The sequence below is a fragment of the Pleurodeles waltl genome, chromosome 4_2 (assembly GCF_031143425.1).
Source record: "Pleurodeles waltl isolate 20211129_DDA chromosome 4_2, aPleWal1.hap1.20221129, whole genome shotgun sequence".
Lineage (NCBI taxonomy): Eukaryota > Metazoa > Chordata > Amphibia > Caudata > Salamandridae > Pleurodeles > Pleurodeles waltl.
The window spans coordinates 161,634,108-161,655,009 of NC_090443.1; the positions used below are offsets into that span (position 1 = coordinate 161,634,108).

Consider the following 20,902-nt stretch of genomic DNA (forward strand, 5'->3'; position numbering starts at 1 on the left):
ACACTTAAATGGCCATGTGGGTTTGTACAGAAACATGCTCTTTGCAGGTTTCTCCCCCACTTTTTAGCCCCCAGCTGGACTATCAGCTGTTGGTTTTTTGACTCTGAGAGTGTACTGAGGCATGCTAACCAGACCTAAGTCCCAGTGTTATAACCACACAAAGTACCTGTTGAATTGGATACACCTAATTGGAAAGGCCTGACTTATTTATAAGCCCCTAGTATATGGTACCCAGGGTGTCCAGGGCATGTAAGGCAGAGTGTCCACTCAGGGCTGCAGCACTCTTTGTGCCACCCTTTGTGTGTCAAGGTCCAAAATGGCTCAAACCCTGCCACTGCAGATTGGAAGGACAGTGTTTTCACTGCCAGTTCGACTTTGCCATTCAAACCAATGGCAAAGCCACCTTATTCCTTACCATTATTTATAAGTCTTCCCTAAAGAAGGCCTATGTAGTCCTGTGGCAGGGAACTGTAGTCTGTTAAGTAAGACACATGTTTTCCAGTATGTCTTAGCAGTAACACTTCCAAATTGTTGTTTTGCTGTGGGTAAAGATGGTAGCCCCATTGGCTAACACAGGGTTACCAGGTGGCATCCCAACTGGGCTAACTTTTGACTGGGACTACCAAACCATACCATGTAAGGTATCAAATTAATTGAGGAATTAAGTGAGACCTGATGGCCACTAAATTAATGTCACTATTAAAGGTTGGCAACTTTTAGAAAGTTGCCGCTCTGTGCTCTGCTCGCCCCATAGCCTCACAAAGGCATACTATCACAGCCTTCTGACCACTTGGGGAGAGGTGTAAATGACTCCCAGGCTCAGGAACAATGGCAGTGCCCCAGCAGTGAGGTATCACCTCCTCTGCCAGAACGACCACTCAGGAGGTTAGCCCAGAGGCATGATTCAAAGGGTAAGTCTCTTTTGATGGGCCACCCGGACAAACATCCCTGAACAGAATGCCTTCTGTTCCTGTAGACAAAATTGAGACCGAGCCAGAGAGGGGAAACTTGCCCTCAAATAGGTTTTGCCGTGGGCGTGTTGCCCTCAGATAGCTACACCTCTAGTGTGGGCTACCTTGCTCCTCATGACTGAGGAAGGGTTGTGCCATCTTGAAAAGGGCTAGAATGTGGCATTCTGGGATAGCCAGATGCCACACATTACAGGAACTTCATTACTAGGTAGGAGGAGTCCCAGTAGCCCTTTGGCTTTTGACCACGTGGCCCCCTCAGGGCACTTTCCTGGGATAAATATGGTAACCCTGGCATTTTGACCCTCAGTAATAGCTGGACTTAGAAGAAGGATGAGAAGAAGAGCACTTTGCACCTGTTGGAAGAACACAAAGAGAGTCTGCAATGCCGAAACAATGGCACCTGTTGCACTTTGGACTTAGCAGAGTTTTGACCCTGTTTTGTGTGTCTGTCTTGTGGAAAAGCTGATTCCTAGCCCTAGTCCGAAGCAGAGACTCCAACGGTCAGTTGGCTGACCTCCCAGAATGGCACTGGGGACATTAAAGCTGAAAGAGCCGAAGTCATATCTCTGGTAGCCTCCTCAGAAGTTTTGCTGCTACCAGACTCCGGCCACCCCAGAGGACAATTTTGAGATAGCCAAAATGGGCACCCATGTTTGCTGGACCTGTGAGTGTTTGTTGGGACCAGATTTGTTGATCAAGAAGGACACCAGCCTCCGTTAAAGATTTGCACCCTGATCAATGTGTCGCAAAAGCAGAAGGTCTGCACCAGCAGCCCTTGGAACCATGCAAATATGATTTTGGGGGATCCAGTGATCCATGGATAGAGTGGCTCTAACTCACCTGTGGACTGAGGAATCGACCTACGTTCACCCCTGCAGATGGCACAGCATCAAGAGCATCCTTGAGCATCTTTGAGCGTCCATGCCTCAGCATCAGGACTACTGCATTTTCGTCTATGGCAGTCATCCTGTAAAGTTTGGATCTTGCTCTAAAAAAGCTTTGGTGGGCTGGTATCTGCCCAAAGTATCCTTTCTGGCCCCACAGATCTCTGTCTTGCTGGATTTGGTTGCCCAATTTGGGCCAGAGTTGTCGAACTAACTTTTACAAACTTTCCAAACGTTTTGTTGGCCAGTGCTTGTTGAGGTTGATATAAACGTTAAGTCTTATTTCTAAAATATATATCTCTGGAATCCTCTGGTGAATTTTGATGATTAAGTTCTCTAAAAATGTATAAAAATCTGATCAATTTTTATAAAGCAGTGTCTTGTTTTTTTTGTGTTGTGTGATTTTCTGACACATTGATTCATTGCTAACCTTACTGCTCGTAGTCACAGCTACCCAGGTTTCATTTGAAGGTTAGGTAAACTTACCTGATTGGATCCAAGATGGTATTTGCGAGTGTACTGTGCGGTACAGCTACCCAGCCATACCATAAAGAACTGCCAAAACCTCAGAAGGCTCTTACAGCATTACAATCAAATTGAATGATTAATTCAATGCTGCTAGTCTTATAAAGTGTGTGTTAATCATTCCTACAAATGTACAGGATGGAGTACAGCCAGTCTTGATGATCCCTTGAAATCAGTGCTTAATTTGAGATGTTGCCTGCTGGAGGGGGCCACTAGCACTTTGGGGACTGGCATATTTTCCTAGCACAAGCGAGGGAATAACACACAAATCAGAAAGATGGAGGAAAATAAAAATGGAAAGCCTGTCACAAAGAGAGAAAACAGGAACCTAAAAGAGTAACATGCAAGCACAGGAAGTGTCTGGTAGTGAATTAAAGAGGCATGTGGTGGATTCTAAACTACATCGCCTCAGTATTCAGCGTGCCAACTTTTTTTTGCACCAGCAGCTGGCTTCTGAGCAGGAGAGTCGGGCACCAGCCGTCTTTCTTTTCCGAACTAAGCATTGCCTGGACCCTATCAGTGTTCAAAGCTATCAGTTCAAACAGAGTACAATTAAGGTAGGGTGAGAAATGGAGAGGGTTAAGGAAAATGGCATTTTTAAATACTATATCACACTGGGATATCACACTGCTGATGGAGGAGCTGTTCTTTTTTATTTCTGGATAAGAGTCATGTGTAAAAATACAGCAAACAAATCTCTCTGCAGACTTATGTACTATAGATTTTAATATAGCTCCGTACTACCCCTCAATATTCAATTTAAGTTATGCGATTTTGTGTTATGTTACATTATGTTCCTTCTTGTAGCATATTTCTACCATTGGAATGATCCCAAAGCAGGAGAGAGAGGCCATTATGGTTCTGGTACTTGACTGAACTGACAATGCTCTCTTGATTTTGTATTTGGTTTTTTTTCCTATTGCTTAGTTGTGAGAAATACTAGATAGTGGCCCTCAAGGCTAGAGTAGCCAGATTTCTTTTTTAGCGATGGAATATATTTGGTAGCAGACAGCTATGCACAAATAACTCACTAAACTAGATTTGTTGATGGATCTCTGCAGAGCAAATATGTGAATGGGTGCATGTTTGTGAAAAAAACTATAGCCCCAAAATTTGGAACCCTAAAATTTACCTCATTCGGTTCTTCCACGGTTTGCAGGATTTGCGATGTGTTAAACCTCAATTTCACAAGGCAATGTTAAGAAACCTCGCCAAACATCAATGAGCAGAGTAAAACAGTTCAATAAATAATGGGGTTCACTTATTAATTGAGTTGTAGGTCGATGAAAAGTTAAAAGGGTTTTCTTAAAAAGGTTCAAAATCAGCACTACAGAGCGAATTCCATAAAGGTTCTCAGATACAAAGTCATACAGACTATGTAAAAATCTGAAAATGTTCTAAGCCATAATGGTCAGCAAAAACATAAGAAATCAGGCAGCATCCCTAAAAGAATTAGAAAGTCTACACATTTCTTGCATAGTAAATTAGAAAAGCTGCTGAATCATCGTGGTGTGAGCAAAAGTATAATCTCACTTAAATCGATAATAATATGATATTTGTTTCAGTTGTGGCTTTATTAGTCCACTCTGTTATACAGGATCATATGTAAAATTGCATACCACACATTATTATTAGTGCACCCAAATATAAACTTAAAACAATCCCACAAAAGTTCTATAGGGCATTAAGGGTTGTTCCTTTGTGCTGGCTGTACAGTCTTCCATTGTCTACCTCAAGTTGTTGACAGGTTTTGTAGCGTCTTTCCTCAATATGTGGATTTGATTATATTTTATATATGTCCAGGTGTGGAAATAAGTGAATGGATGTGTCAGTAAGATGCAAATGTTTAACCCGATAGTGGGTCTGGGGCTGTGGTGGGCATATAATGGCGCCAGGAACTGTGCCTGAAGGAGGCAGTGTTAATGTGCGTTGTTGGATCCCCGCAACATATTTGAGGCATACCTGGGCTGTGTTGGGTGTAAGTATGTACATTACGTTTTGTCTTAATGTTAGATTAGCCTGTGCTTCTTTTACCATACTGATACTGGAAATCCAGGTCCTAGCAGTCCCTGCCCATCCCAAGGATGATGCATTACAGATACAGCAAGCTCATGGCCCAAACGTCTGTACTTCTTGGGTGTTCTATGATACAAGTATAGCAAATGCAGAAGCCAGTCAGTCTGTCCTCGAAGCCATGACGCCATAGATTTAGAAAATACAACATCATGGTAGATGTCAGTCCGGTGCTTTTTTCCATACTTAGAATGTGCGGCGTTATTTTTTAATTTAGTATACTGATTTTAGATAGATGGGGAAAGGAAGAGGGAACTGGAAACAGGGTGTTTGTGTGTCTCATAGGGGAGTCGAGAGAGTATGTGAAGTTCTATCTAATGACAGGATTTGGGTGGTGAGTGCATTAACATTGAGGGTACTCTGTAATATGAATACTAGGCTCAGGAGAATACCAAGCAATTAGGAGGCGGATGCCTTCCAGAGCTTAATTTGTGCTTGTTGTTTCCGGTGCTGAGCACGGCACTTACTTTTGAGGGTCAGGGCTTATTCTTCTGCCTCAAGCATTTGCTGCGAGCAAAAGACACATATGGGAAAGACGAAGGAAGGGAAAAACGAACAAGCATTTACAATGCAACGGGTCTCGCGTTTGCTCATGTTAGAGCTGATCGCGTTGTAAACTCCTAACCCGACTTTTCACCTATCGGGCAAAAATGCATTTATGTACATAACCCGAAAAAGTTAAACTAACTATGTAAAGCTCTCGACTTCTGCCAAGCGAGATCACGCTCGTAAATTAGAGAAAAAGAAGTCCACGAGCCCGATGGAAAACAGCGAGCCTTGCATGTTTTCTGTACTTGGTCGCTGCGCTCGAGGAGGGCTAGCCACCGGAAAAGGAATGAGTTATGCCTGCGTACGACTAATGAAAGCAAGCAGATTTTATTAGGCAAGCCCACTATCCAATAAAAAACACTGACGTGAAGTTGACAGGGCTCCGAGCCCTTTTCTAAATACAAAAGAGTCTCGCTGTGATACGCATGCGCAAGCGCATGCAACGCAGGCTCGACCCTAAAAAGCGTCACACAGGGAGAAAGAAGAAAGCTGCAATAGTGAGCTGAAGGGGCAGGGAGTGGCTTTTTATGGATTGAAGAGACCCGAGATGGCTTCAGAGTTACGCTTCCTGAGTATTGCTTCCTGAGTATTGCGTGTTTACACATATAATTGCAACAGCTGCGTGTTTTATGAGGGCTTTGAGCGCCGGCACCTTTTTATTTACAAATTAAGCACTGATGCCTTCTACTCCCTCTCTCCATCTAACGGTTTCCGAACTGTCACAACCTGCTTCCTCCCTATGGCCAGTGTCAGAAAGATAAAGTTTACTGAGTGGTTAATTAAAACCATTACAATCAACAAAGGTATACAAAATTTAAAAAGTTCCAAAGTGCACACATTTTTGCAATTTGACAGCATACCAATGCATGTAATAGGCCTCTAAAGTGTCTCGAAAAAAAAGCCTGTGTAACTCTCAAACTTATAGCAATGGACCGAACCATAGGCTCGTCTCTCTTTTTTATAAATACAAAGTGCAACGTACAATAAAAGCAACTACTTTTTCCGCCAATAAAAGGTTCAAAAAGTCTGATATTCACACCTAAGACAAAAAGCAAAATAAGAGTTTGCAAACATGTGGAAACAGGCAGCAAGTTTGGAAGACATATTGATTCAGGCAAAGTGCAGTGTGCAGTTTTGGAAAAGTGCAGCAGGTTTTCATAGGTCGAGTCTGCTGGCGATGGATTTAGGATCTGCGCCTAAGCTACAGTTACTCAAAAAGGGTCCACGCTAAAAAAAAAGTGCAATATAAAGAGGATAGTAACAACGCCAGTAAGGTGCTTGTTCAAGGGCTTGTATCGCACAACACAAAGGATGAAATTAAAATAAGAATGAGCTTTGACCACATAGGGGGCGTGCAGTGACTCAGCACTCATGGCCAAAGCATGCTCCTAGCTGGTGATTTGTATTCAGCGAAGGACCATCGTAGGCTGTAGTGCCAATAGATGATAGGGGCTAAGGGTAAAGCACAATAATTACAATACAGCAAAAAATACAGTAAACGATAAACATAGAGGTAAATAGATAAAAAATACCATTGCTGCAACTAATAACCAAAAATGTCATGAGCATGCGCAGCACTATTCCAAAACATCCAGTTAATCTGAGAATGTCTGCACTTTTATGGAAGAGGCACTGGCGAGCAATCCAATGAAGTGCTCAGGATGATACCACTCGGTAGAATCTCCAGACCGCGAAGCTTCGTGAATGCTAGAGCCACACACTTGGCCATCAAAATGTTCAAAGAAGTGTTGTAGGTGTTGAAGGAGTCAGTTATTGCCTGCCGGCATTAGTGAATGTCCAGTTTGTTCCACTCCCGCTTAAGGAGAGATTTTTATTTCTCAAGTAAAAGTGGGCAGCTAAAGACGAAATGTTGGAAAGATTCATCATACAGTCCACACCCCCAGCACGTTATTGATTCCGAGGGCCATCGCCACCTAGCTAAATACTTTATGAAAGGCCATTCGCTATGCCTGAGGGCTGTGAATTTTGCTTTTTTGTATTTTGAGTGAGTGCAAGACAGGTAGGGTAAGGGAAGGAATTAATGACAGCCCGCGGGTGCTTGCACTTTGCTAGAACGACCATGCCAGCCTTACGTGAAAGGAAGTGCACACACTTTTTAATTAATTGCTTAAAGACATGTTGACTCATGTGGGACACCCTGAGGTCTGGGACGCCCTGAGGACCTGCTGATCAAGGAGGCCAAATTCTAGCCAGAGCTGGGCAGCTGAGGAAGATAGTGGCAGACGAAGGGAAAACATATATCTTTGTGATGAGCTTGTTAAAATGTTTGCTGTCCCTACCCAGCAGACGTTTCCTTCCATCGGATAAAGATGAGATGATTTTAGCCCTAATAACATTCAGGAGTAGAAAAGGTTAACCCCCCCACAACAAACTTGACACTTTTGAGAATAACAATTTAAGAGTCAATGCTTTGATGTCAACTGCCTTCATGTGCCGGACTAAGGTACACTTTGCATCGATGGTGAGCCCCAGGTATTTATATGACTGTTCCGTCATAATATTATGGTCATAATATTATGGTCATTACAAAGTCAGCAACCTCCTTTGTTAATTTTCCTGCCCAGTGTTACGGTTAGGTTGATGTCCAAGCAATTGGCAATAGAATGGGAGTCCAGTGTGCTTAACAGGCACTGCAACACAACTCTTGTGTGATTGAACATGGCTAAATCATCTGCATAGAGCATATTACTGATGTGTGTACCTTCTAACTTAGGGGAATGACTACTGATGATGTCAAGAGCACAGAACAAATCGGCGATTAACAAGTTGAAGAGCAGTGGGGCTAACACACATCCCTGTTTTACTCCCAGAGCGGTTGCAATTTTTCTGGATACACAGGATCCGTCACTCAATTTAATGCAAACCCATGTGCAAATGAATAATGGTCTCTCGGAGTTTTGATGGAATACTCCAATTCTTTAAATTTGTCCAGAGGGCACCCCCTTGGTACATGGTCAAACGCTTCCTTGAAGTCAACAAAGCAGCAGTGCTGCAAGGTTTGTGAGATGACTGCTTTTTCTGATAGCGTGGATATAGCTAGCAGATTTGTCAGGGTGCCACATTTTTCAATGAACTTGGTGTGGTTTTTTCGTGATTAGCCCCCTCGACTCCACCCATTGTTGCAGGTCTTTCAGCAATAAGCCGGCAAACATTTTTGCTTTATTGTCCAGGAGTGCTATCAGTCTATAATTGATGGGGTCTGGTTTGGAACCTCCTTTGTAGATGAATTGGATAACAGCCCCACACCATTTCTCTGGTATATCCCAGCTCTTTAAACAGTAGGTAAAAGGCAGAGTGAGCTTGCAGGCCCAAAAAGGAATATCCTGTTTGAAGAGGGCATGGGGGGGGTCATTGGGCCCAGGAGCCCGATTGACCTGGCCTTAACCATAACCAGTTTCAGCGTGCTAGTCAGAGATGATAAGTCTGCAGTGGGGGAGTGCAAGCATTCATGCTCTCGAGGGGTGGCAGAATTAGCAGTCATGGTTGTGCTTATGTGGCAAGGCTCGCCCACTTGATAGCTATTCTGTTTCTCGGAATCACTTGACATAAAGTGCTTAGAAAGAAAGGATGACCAATCTGGTTCAGAGATGTTTTCACAGCCAGGCCCACCAGGCCCATTTACTTGTTGATTTAGCAGGGCCCAAAAATTCCCTGAGATGTTTTTTCACTTTCATAAAAAAGAGTAATCCAGAAGTGATCTGCACGTCTTGCCTTCTCAGCCCAGAGAGCTTGCTTATAACGGTTTTGCACCTGCTTGAATGCCATTGCTAACTCATTATCGCCAGGAATTTTATGAGCTACTCTCATGGCAAAGTTCCAAGCTTTCTCTAAGCGTACAATCATAGCTGTGGGGGGTGGAGCATGATGTGGATCCAGGATGAGACCATGGCACTGGTTGTGTATGGAATTTTGCAAGGAGCGAAGTAAGAAGATTGGTTCACTCAACAATCAGAGAGATGTTTCCAATGGCAGCCCCTATGGTGGCTGTTGTACATTCGGCCATAATTTTGCCATGAGTGTTATCTTTCCATTTGAGTCACCCAAAATTGACAGTGGAAATTCCTTTATTGGTACTACAGGCCAGGTCATGTTGGGCCAAGTTGGTGCTGATTCTTATAACCTAAGGGACATGATCGCTCTCGGAGGGAGAGGCTATGTGATAGCTTTCCACTAAGGTGAACTTTTTGACGTTGCATAAGGAACAGTTGAAGTAAAACTGATTTTCAACCGGACCCTGTCAAGTTAGGTGTTATAACCTGCAGAAGTCTTCCATTTAGGAGTTTAAAACACAGATTATTAAACTTCAAGACAACAAGTTCCCCCAATGGACTTCATGGAATTTTTTGGGTCTGGTTTGTTCTCGGATGTCCCCTTGAGAGAGGATTCTGGGATTTTCTCATGACGATCTTGAAAGAGGTTCACACTAAAGTCTCACGTTATCATATAGTCAGATGAAGGATGGTCCCTGGCCAAATCACAAAGGGCCGATATCAGCTGGTTTAATTTGGGCCATTTTTCCCTTAAGCTTGGGTTGCTATATGTATTAATTAGCAAGAGTGAGCAAAGACGTCTCAAGTTGTGGCGTTTGATTACGTGTAACCAATCCTCTTGCATAGTTAAAGGTTTGATTTTTACCTGAAGCATTGTGGAAATGTATAATGAAAGGCCACCTTTGGGTCTGCCATTTTTATGCTCTTTAGAAGCTGGTTTGCTATACTCAATAAAACTGGTGATGGGATATGGATGACAGACCATGTTTTTTGTAGGGGAATGATTTCAAACTTACTCGAAAAGGCTGGGAGGTCAAAGAACCACTGTTTCTGGAAAAGACCACATATGCCCCAAGAGCATAAGGAAACAGATAAAGACTCAGTGGGGAGTGGGAGTACACTTCCCTTAGCTAAGTCGAAGCATCTGCGGTTTAAGACGGATGGCAGCCAGTTCCAGGCAGCCTTAACGGGTCTCAGGGCACCCACCCTCATTCACTGAAAACTGTGAGGGTGCGGTCCGACGCATTTTTTAAAACAAAGTTTCGTAGCTGGGCACAGCTGGGGCATGTTGTTGTTTTGCACGAAACACGGGCTAACCAATACCCTTAATGGTGCTAAGCCTGATGCCACACGAGTTGAATAACTCTTCTCTGGATAATATCTGTGTATGTGTGTTGTGCCTTGGGGACAGAAACTCAATTGAAATTGTGTCTTGTGATTCCATGAAGCTAAGCTGCGGGATGTCCTTCATTAACCTCAAGATGTTTCCCCATTTTGACGTTGGAGTGTAGCAAACCTGCTTGCTTAGTAGAACCCTGCCTTCTAGTAGAGTCGGGAGAGTCCCGAGTATGATTTAAGGCATTCGGACCTCCATGATTTCCTTTTACCAGTGGGCCACACAATGATTGCTCCGTGTTTGGGCCCTTATTGAGCCTAGGGTCTAGGGGGTTGAGGCCAGCTGTTCCTTTGCGACTGTGACTTGAATATTTCCTCTGCTAACCTCGGTGTGAGGACAAAGTGAGTCAGGTGGACGGCTCCTGACTGCTGAGGGGCAAGAACCAGTCTCCTTTCGAACGCCTCACCCTTACAACAACCTCATCAGCACTTTGGATTATTTAATTTACAGACGTTTCGATTTGTTTTATGTGTCTGGCACGGGAGTTTAGGGGGCATTTAGATTGGTGCTCTCCGTGCCAGTATTTTGATCCAATGTTCGGGCCTTTATGGGTTGATGAGTACCACTCCCTTCCTTGCTGGGCACTGGGCTCCTTGAACTCATTTTAATGAACAACGGATACAGTTTATGGTTTATTGAAGAAGAGTTTCTGCAATTTTTGATGCATTGCTTCCGACAATATTTCCTTTCACTTTTACTTAGGAGTAGAGGGAGCTGGATTAAGTCTGGGCCAGGTGATCAGCTATTCAGAGAAGCTGTTCCTGCCTGCTCAGAGCAGGGTCCGTTTCTCAAATAAAGGGTTTCTGGAGATTTAATTTTGAGAACCCCACAAGCTTGGGAACATGTTGCCTCTACAAGGATTAAACATTGTCCAGGGCCAGCTCTAAACCCTTTTATCTCAGTTAAATACAGTATCAAGGAAAGTTGGAAGTGATGACAAGGTATTGATAATTAGGGAGCAATCAACCTGTGGGAAGTTAGAGGTAGATTGTGCCCAATGTATAAGTCTGTTTAAGTTTTCAAGGGCAAGGGAGCTCAAGATGTGAACTTGAAGAGCCAGCTTGTCAGAATGGTAGTTGAACGCAGATACTGTGGACTGAAGAGTCTGCAAGAGTTGTGGACAGATAGAACTTGCGGTATCCAAAGGAGACCTAAGCGGACGTTAGTGGGTGAGCCAGTTCCACCAGACCCCTCTGGGAAGGAGAGCGACAGCTCTAGAAGTGATTGATTGTTCCATTCCGTGCAAACAACCCTAGGCTGTGGGTGGCCCAGGGAGACGATTGTTACATTCCGTGCAAACAGCCCTAGGTTGTGGGTGACCCCAGGAGTTGGGCTTACAAAATTTCATTGCCGAGAGTAGGGTAATCTTTACCGCTGGGGCCCGGTTCCAGGGGCAGATGGTGGAGTGAAGGGGCTTTCTGTGTTTAGTTCCGGAAATAATTCTGTTCTGACCAAGGTTGCTCTACTGATTGAGCATGAGCACCTGCTTGAGGACCTTGAGGGGCTGAACAAGTTGGCTTTGCAGGTGGAGTGATTGTTGAAAGCTAGCACATCTGAGAGCTGGTCGCTAAAACTGCCTCTGTGGAGAGGTGGCCAGCAGTGAGGAGGACGGAGCTGTGGCTGATGACCCTAGAGAGGACCTGTGGTGGCCAACCTATGGCAAGGCCACTGGTGGCATAAGCCATTAAAGACGGTGATAATGACCACAAGGCAGGGGCTTGAAACAAGTGGTAGAGGTGAAGCAGATGATTTCTTGGGGCAGGCCTTTGAGCCTTTGATAGGGTTGCCACTGTTGCCGCTTTCGTAGGGTGACGGCGGGGCTGCACGGACTGTGGCTTGAACAATGATCCTTGGTAGCCCGATCTCAACAGACACCAGATATTCATCATGAATATAAGGCTCCCCCTCTTGTGGAGTATGTGTGAAGTCAGCAGTCGAGGATTTCTTAAAGAAGTGGAGAAGGGTAGAGGTGACAGAAGCCTGATTGGCCTCCCCTTTTCCTGGGGCGGGCTATGGCATAACTAAGTGCAAGACTTGTGGCCAGAGCCTGACAGCAAGATTCAAATTTGAGGGACAGAGGTTCCTTGGTCAAATCCAAGTTCACTGGGCAAGCAATTTTACTCTTCCTACCCTTTGAATCAGTTGGTGGTGCGCTTGTCCTCCTGCTGGACATCATTGTTTCACAGCTTTGACAGATTATAATACTGAAGCTTCTTGGACTTGATCTGAGCACAAAAGGATGGCAACACTACATCACACAGCTGCTGAGCTGGTTACAGAGCTGATTGCAATGGTACAGTTTGTGAGGCTCCTCCTTCTGTCGGGTTCCTATGCAGGTCAGTCGTCAGTAAACTCATCTCTGTTGGACCAGCTCTGCTGCACTGCAGAGGGTCACATTAGTACTTTGCTCAGTTACTCAGGCTCTTGACTTCTCAGTTTCTCTGAGTCCCTATTTGTTGTTCACTGTTTCGTTCAGTTTTGGATTGGTTTAGGCCCTTTATTTCTTCCTCCACTTCTTGCAGTGCCACCTCTCCCTACCTGTCTCCAATAATTTACAGGAGATGGGCATGAGCATTCACCACAAAAGCTGTTGCACAGAGGTTTGAGGTAGAGTGAAAGCTCTGCAGTAAGAGTAGAGTAAGAGTGGGTAGGCGTGTCTCTCGGAGTCTCCTAATCACTCTTTAGTCAGTCTCTTCAGGTCATTTGCTTTTGGTAGGATTGCTATCAGTTGTACCTGATGTTGCTGGGGCTTGTATTAAATGCTCAATGCCCTTAGCTGTCTGTGTACAACTATCAGTGTGGGTGGACTCAGTGGCGAGCAGCAGCGGTGGTAATTTAAAAGGTGTTGGACAGGGGTAAGTGGATGGTGGACAGGCAGCCACTGCCCTGTTGAGTGATGTGTCAGGTAGCGGCTAGGCCTAGAGGCAAGGAGTGGAGGCGCACAGGAGGCAGAAGGGCAAGTGTGGAGGCACAAGCTGGCAAAATGCAGGGATGGACGGCACCCGGCCAGATGCTGCTCCTGATCCTAGTCAGGTGGCTTCCGTGAGCCTGGAGCTCAACCAAGAGCAGCGGAACCTAAGCCCGCTACCCCCGCTTTGCCCTTGTACAGCTGCTGCCTATACAGGCCCTCACCCGCCACACATTACTGCTGCTCTGTTGCGCTATGTCCTGTATCCTGGAGGTTGCATCTGAGTTCTGGCCTCAGCTACTACGCCCTCTGCGCTGTCTGGTGTCTGTTGCTTCACTGCCTGGTGCCATAGCCAGTGTATTAACTTGTGGGACCCCAAAGCTCATTTAGTTAAGTGGTTTGACTTTTGTGAGGACAGAGGTAAAGGGGTTGGAGGAGGAGTGTGCTTCAAGTTTCCAAAGGCCCATTTCTGACATTCACCCTGCTTGAGGTGGCCTGGGATAAGCTACCAGGGTAGGGATTCAATCTAGCTTTCTAACATAGCTAGGTTACTCGAGCCCCTATGGTTTTGGCCTGACAACGGCATGAAGGGCCATATGTACGAACACATTTTCCCATTGACACAGAATTCAAAAACCCTTTGCTACATCTGGCCCATTGTCCCTTGCTTGTGTCTTTCTGAGATTTCAGGATCTTGGTCTGATAGTGGAGAGTGAACCAGTAAATAAGTGCAGTGCAGAACAGTATGGTGTGTTAATGGAGGTCAATAAGGCAGACTTCCCTGCAGGAGGCAGCACAGGGGCACTGTAAAACAGGTGTGGATGACAGAGTTAGTGAATGATTGATGAGTACATAAGCGAAAAAATGAAATAACGTATGCTCTGTGTTTCTTAGAGATGTACCAGGAGTGTCTGTAGGAGGGAGCACTTGGAAGCATTACACAGTAAAAAGTACCACACTTTCACTACTGACCGCCTCACCAATTTCAAAGTCAGGTGTTTAGTCCTGCGGGTGCCTCTTTTAACCCAAAGTGATTGGTCAGTTGCACTTCTAAGTTAAAATCCTCAATTCCTAGGAGTTGTCATCATCTTTTCTCCCAGTAAGTGATATGTCCACCTTATCGAAGGCTGACACTCGCACAGAAAGTGTAAATGAATAAAATGTGTGGATATGGTTCTGCTACATTATCCGACCTCTCCCGGTCGGCTGCATTGCACATATTAGGCCACCTATTGGTGTGAAGTGCTGAATTCATTCGAATATGTGGCCCTAAACTCGGACACAGGGATTGCGAGGGTGGATGTTTACTTTATTGCTTTGAGTCAGGGTGTATTTCTGTTTACTTGCACTAGTATCCCCTTAATGTTGCACAGGGATTCCTTAGATTTCTGTTCTATGACTCAGCTACATTCACAATACCTTATGTCGCCAGAAGCGCTTTTATGGTTCCTGACTCTTCTTTCAACTACACTATGTAATTTGACAAAATGACACATGAATCCTCATAAAGATAATAGCAGCCTTTTCAGACTTTTCTATCGATGTTTTTGAATGAATGGTTGCTCAGCTCGCACTAAGAAGCACATTCCAGCTGCTAACTTATAACTTGTACTTCCAGATCGTGGAAGAGTCGTCTTTTTTAACCGTGGACATGCTGGAGTCGTGCTTTCCTTACGTCCTGCTCAGAAATGCATATCGAGAAGTCTACCGAGCTTACCTGTCGGCGCCTGGAGGGGTCTGAAGTTCACAGTAAATAGGGCACATCATCTATAACTGCCGAATGGGCCTGCTTCGTTGGAAGGACTTTTTTCTCTTCACAGTTACACCAATTTGATTGAATTGTATTTGGAAGAAGCACTTGGTGTATTATAATTGTCTGAATGCACTAAAAGTTGTTGACCCTGTGTACCTGTCTTAAGGCTTTGATTACAATGATTTAAACAATATGCTTACATTTCTCATATCTCCTACCGCCTATCGCTCCACACCTCTCCCACACATCAACGCTCTCTCTACATTATAATCCGTTGGTATTGTATACAAGTAATGACAGTCTACAAACTCTACTGATAACAATCATAAGTGTCACACTGGCGTACATATCTTGACATTGCTAATTATTTCATTTAGGTTTTTTCTTCTCCTTCCTCTCTGTGTTTGTTTTTCTTCTTACTATAAATGCAAATGAAAATATTTTGAATAAAAATCCCCGGTATAAGGTGTTTTAGTAATCATTAGGTATGGTTCATAAAATGGAACGTTATTTCACTGTTATTAAATGAATAAGCAAACAATCCATTCTCGAGGTGTACAGTGACTGGATGACTTTCTGAGAAAATAAGTTATGTTTGTAGGTATGTGTCTGCTCTTGCATCTAACTATGAAATGCATTTCTTTTAGGTTGAACCTACCAAATAGTGCGAGCTGTCTGGTTGCAAAGGACCTATTGTGAGCTTACCATCAAATTGAAGAGGCTTACAGCTTGCCTGTTGCTTAACATTGGTGGCCTTGTTGTCATTCATTTGCTTCCTTCTTATTCAATGGCTTTTTCTCTTGCTTGTCCATCTTGGGTTTGTCCCTCCCATGGAACATATCCTCTTTACCATCTGGCTGAGTAGCTGGGTTCTACACAGTCACATCCTGCCTTTAGGGAACTACTTTTTTTTCTTTTTGATTAAGAAAACCATTAAAGTGCATGTGTTTTTCAGCTCTCCCTCACATGCTCCTCCCCCAAATAACCTTCCCAGCTGCTGTGTTGCTATCACTCATGTGCTTCTCCCCCACCAAACACTTTCCAAATCCGACACTTCATATAGCTTTATCGCTTGTGTGCTTCTCCCTTGCACACCCCTGTGTTGCCATCCCTTGTGTCCTACTTCCCCTGACAATCTGCTCCATTTCCCACACCCACCATCTTTTTTGACGCCTGTCCCTCCACTTTAAAAAAAGGACACACTCACGCTTTTTCAATTAAAAAAAATATTTATTGACCCCTCTAAGATTGGTAAATAAATAAAATGTCATACATGTCATTTTGTAGGAATGTATGTATGATGATGCAGGCGTCCTTACAAAATATTGCAGGTGGTCATCATACATTTGTTTGCTTTCTTTTCGCCATGCCGCACAGCATCTTGCCGATGCTGTACATTGTCGCTAAAAGGGATAGGCAAAGTCAATAGGTACCGAACGCGAAACTTACTGGCTTTGGCAATGCATGTTATTTAAATAATTATTATGGCCGGATATACGTTTCTAGACCACCCAAAAGATGGCAGCACAATGGCCTTTTTACTGAAAAGCTTTGGAAAAGACTACGGGCCTGGCTATTTATGTCTTAAATTACTTCTCACACCTGGCGAGCTTCTGTGTTTGTGTGTCTGTATGTTTGTAGGGGAGTGCAGATGGATGAAAATGAGAATGAGTCAATAGGTGGATATATGAGTGAGTGGATGAATGTAAGGAATCATTCTGTCTATTATCCCATAATCATCACTTACACATGGCTGTATATGAGATCTCAAAAGATGATAATATATTTTTGAAAGCATTTAACGGTTGGATTATGCTAGCTACATACACATGGCAACACTTGGAATCAATCCAGATTAAAGAGTGAATGTGTGCAGCACTAAAGACAACTTCGGTTTACTAATAGACACACTGGAATGATATTCATTTTAGAAAGCTGAACAATATACAAATAATGGTAAGGAAAAGCAACCCTTTTGGAGGGGATATGACTTTGTAACAGGTTTGGAGAGTGTAACCTACACAATACTGTTTTTTCCTTTCACGGTGTGTAGCCCTAAATCCACAACGGAAATAAAATCACAAGTACCTACATGGAACAGTTTGAGAGGACTGCTTAAGAAATCTGTTTACTTAAAAACAGTACTGCATGTTGTGAAGCAATGCCTCAGCAGCATGGAGCTCTTCAGAAAGTACGTTTAGAAATGAAGAGGTTGCATATTTGTAGTGCGCATGTGCACCACAAGAAGGTCTCTTGGAGCCAAAGACAGGTAACAGATGTCATTGCAACCTTCTGCAATTGTACTCTTCATTGGCCTCAGAAAGATGAATGTCTGAGTGTATTGTCATGTGCCCATGTTGGCAAACAGAGATCATTGAAGTGGGTTAGTTCGGATATAGCAAATATATGCATAAGAAACTCAGAGCCTGATTTATCATAGTTTTGCGTTGCCCTTGCGCCATACATGGTGCCGCAAGAGCAACACATTACTACAGTAAAATTTACCAGGCATCACAAGGCCAACTTGTGTGGCCCTCCTTTTCTTGGTAAACCTGGAGTAACGCAAGGCAGTGCAAGCCGCTACCTTGCGTTACTGTGATCTGGGAAAGCATCCATTGGGAGGAGCATTGGTGTCCCACGCATCTACCCATGGTTTTGGAGCATTCCCATATTTACCATGACTGATAAACCAAGGAATGCATCAAACTGCTACGCCTTCCCATGGGAGAAACAACAAACAGAAATACCTTTATTTCTCCTCATTGTTTTCTCTTTCTAAATATGCTGTATTCTGCAGCACACTTAAAAAGGGGAAAAAGCCTCAGCGGATTGTTTTTGTGCAGGAAAGTGCTGCTTCCTGCACAAAAACAGTCCTGCCTGTAATGCAGGCACTCTGACACCATAGCTCTTGGGTGCCTATGCTGGCTCTAAGCAGCAGATTGTGCACCAGCGCAGGCAGAGAGCAGGAAGGCTCCATATATTAGTGAATATGGTACAATCCTTCCATCTCTGTTTCATGCAGCATAGCACATTTGTCTTGCTGTATTGCGTGAAATGTTGATAAATCTGGCCATCAGTGTTTACTGTACATCTGGTTGACATAGAGAAGAGAAAGAGAAGGAGCCAGAGTCAGATCTGTAGAGAAGGCAGGCTCAGACCAAAAAAAAGAGACCCAATTAGTGACTCTGATAGCTAAATAAGTGGCCCTCACTGGCAAATCAGGGCAGTTTTGAACATGTAAAGGCAAAACATATAGGTGTTTTGCAAGGTATGGGAGATTGTATGCATTTGTGCTGGCTGCATGCATTACTGGTGATAATATCACAGACATCATCAGTAAAAACTGTCCCACCGGGTAATAAAATGGTCCCATACTAACCTGTCAGAGCACACCTTCTTGCACTGCCAACTTGCCTTACAGGCCCACTCGACCCTCAGAGAGAGCATGAGGAACTGAGCGTGCATATACTCATACACACACACTCTCTAACTACATGAAACACATGTCAAGGTACATAAGAAAGTAGCTACAGTTAATAGACACCCCCATCCCAACTGTACACAAAGTTAGAATGGATGTAATCAGATCCCTGACATTCCCAGAGGAAGCAAACAATCGTCCCAGTAGTCCATGTGGCTACACATCTAAGCTACACATCTAAGCAGTTCATTGTGCAGTGTGTCTCACATCTTGTCAGTCAACAGGAGTAGTGTTGCAAGACCTGCAACTCAGTAACCCACAGAGGGAGAGAAGCCAGACATACACCCAAGAAGTTTACTGAGTGAATGTAGCCAGAAATCCGTTTAGCACCTAACAGAACAGCCAAACACACATCTTTAGAGTGCACAGAGCATGAATAGGCACAGCTCAACAGTTTACAGAACCTGACAGACACACCCTGTAAGACATTGATTTGTTGGATGACTGGGGTGTGAGCCCTGGTCAAGCAGCAACCACAATCCTTGTCAGGGTGAGGCATAAGCCAACTCTAAATTAACCTGTGCTCAACTGTCTGATAGCTTGGCACAGAGCAGTCAGGCTTAACATAAAGGCAATGTGTAAAGTATTTGTGCACCTTGCCAAACAGTAACTGAGTGAAAACACAACATAAGAGGATCCCACATCAGGATAGAAAAATAGGGTAGTTCTTAATAAATAAAACAAGACCAAACAACAAAAAACCAATTAGTAGAACTGGAAATATGGCAATTTAAAGATTTCTTTATAAATTGTACCACAAGCACAAAGTGCCAAGTGTGGATATCTGGTTGCACCGGACGCAGACAAAGTCACAAGATCAGACTGACCACGATAGAGCACAGGATAGCTACAGGGGCTTAGTTAGGCTCTCTGAACAAAGTTACCTTATATTCCGATTTGCAGAGCATCGCAAGGGTCTTCATCGAAGATACGTTGTGCAGCTAAAGCAATGGTTCGGTTCTGAGATACGATGACCCTGTGAAAGGAGGTGCTGAGTTGTCATGTTGTATCTCATCAACAAGGGCTTGCTATGTGAAGTCTGGGGTCAAGGATGGGTTGTGCAGTCAGGGCAAAGCTTCAGTTCCAAGGAGTTCTGAGGCTGCGATGTGGAGTCCAGCATCATTATCGAGGCTGCCATCGATGAGAGATGCGAGGGGCTGCACCTGTTGTGATGAAGCAGTAGTCTGAGATGCGAGGTGAGTTTTTGGGACGTAGAAGATCCATGAGGTGGAGACGATGCATCAGTTCTGGTTAGGGCTGTGCCATGCAGCAGAGAGAATGCATCAGTTCTGTAGGATCCATAGAGACTAGCAGAAGACCTTAGGTCCACCTCCAAGGGTCCAGGGCAAGGGTGGCACCACTTGGCAGGATAAGCTCACAGATGAATGAGTCCAGGTGCTGGGATCAAAGGTGTTGGAGCCTTCTGTACCTGAGGCTCAAGTCAGGATGCCAGCCAATTAGCCCTTGGAGGCACTCTGTGTCTTGGGTTCTACGGTTTCAAGTCCAGTCCTCACTCAGACAAGAGGGTAACATCAAGCAGGTTAGAAATCACAGCAGTAGTCTTTCAGATTAGCAGTCTAGAAGAGTGGCAGTCCTTTCAGCAGCACAGCAGTCCTTCTTCTTGGCAGAGTACCCACAGGTCCAGAAGTGTAATGAAGAGCTGGTGTCTGAGGTCCAGTATTTATAGTCAGTTGTGCCTTTGAAGTGGGAGAAGCTTCTAGAGGCTTCCCTTTCAAGTACACAGGTGCCCTGTCTTCCTTGTCCTGGCTTAAGACTAACTACAAGGGGTATGCTTTCCTGTTAGAAATGGGTTCTCTAGTTGGTAGTCGGTTTGCACCCTGTCCAAGTAGGGACCTTCACTCTAGTCAGGATAAGGGAGATACCCGCTCAGATAAATTCTGCTCACCCCCTTGGTAGCCTGGCACGAGCAGTCAGGCTTATCTCAGAAGCAATGTGTAAAGCATTTGCACAAAACACACAGTAATACAGTGAAAACACTACAAAAGGACACCACACCAGTTTTAGAAAAATAGGCAATATTTATGTCTGTAAAACAAGACAAAAATGATGAAAATCCAACATACAGTATTAAACATATGAATTCTGCAAGATCTACTCAAGAATACAGTTCCTTGAAGTCGATAGCTCCACCTGGGGCTATCACTGCATCGTGATCAACAAAACCAACAGTCCAGGCCAGCCGCAGTGTGGCAGGCCAGCTACGGTGTCGGGAAGATGCACAAACAGTACCTTTGGATTTGCAGGGCGTCGTGATCCTCATGGTGATCTCTGGAGAGCGGCGTCGCTGGCGTCCCGGTGTCGGTTCCGGAGTCAATGTGAAGTCACACGTGTTGCAGATCGCACTCTGGGCTGATGAAGTCAGGAGCGCTGGAATGGATGGCGTTGGGGCTGCGGTGCAAAGTGGGATGATGCAACGTGCGGTGCCCACAGGTCACGGTGCATCCAGCGGCATTGGTGAGACCAGGGCTGTGGTGTGAAGTGAGGCGGTGCAATGTGCATTTTTCACCAGGTCACAGCACAGGCAGCGTCATCGTCGTAGCTGTGCAGGAC

General features: G+C 44.5%; 1 protein-coding gene across 2 annotated transcripts in view; it reads left to right on the top strand.

Moving 5' to 3' along the window:
• The window catches only part of NCKAP1L (NCK associated protein 1 like), a 1,641,522-nt gene extending 1,626,130 nt beyond the window's left edge, over window positions 1-15,392 (top strand). For both annotated transcript variants that reach the window (XM_069231027.1, XM_069231028.1), the window contains exon 31: window positions 14,716-15,392. In XM_069231027.1, coding sequence (XP_069087128.1) covers window positions 14,716-14,838 — 123 coding nt within the window. In that variant the 3' untranslated portion in view covers window positions 14,839-15,392. The remainder of the gene's footprint in view (window positions 1-14,715) is intronic.
• Window positions 15,393-20,902: the final 5,510 nt, after the last annotated feature.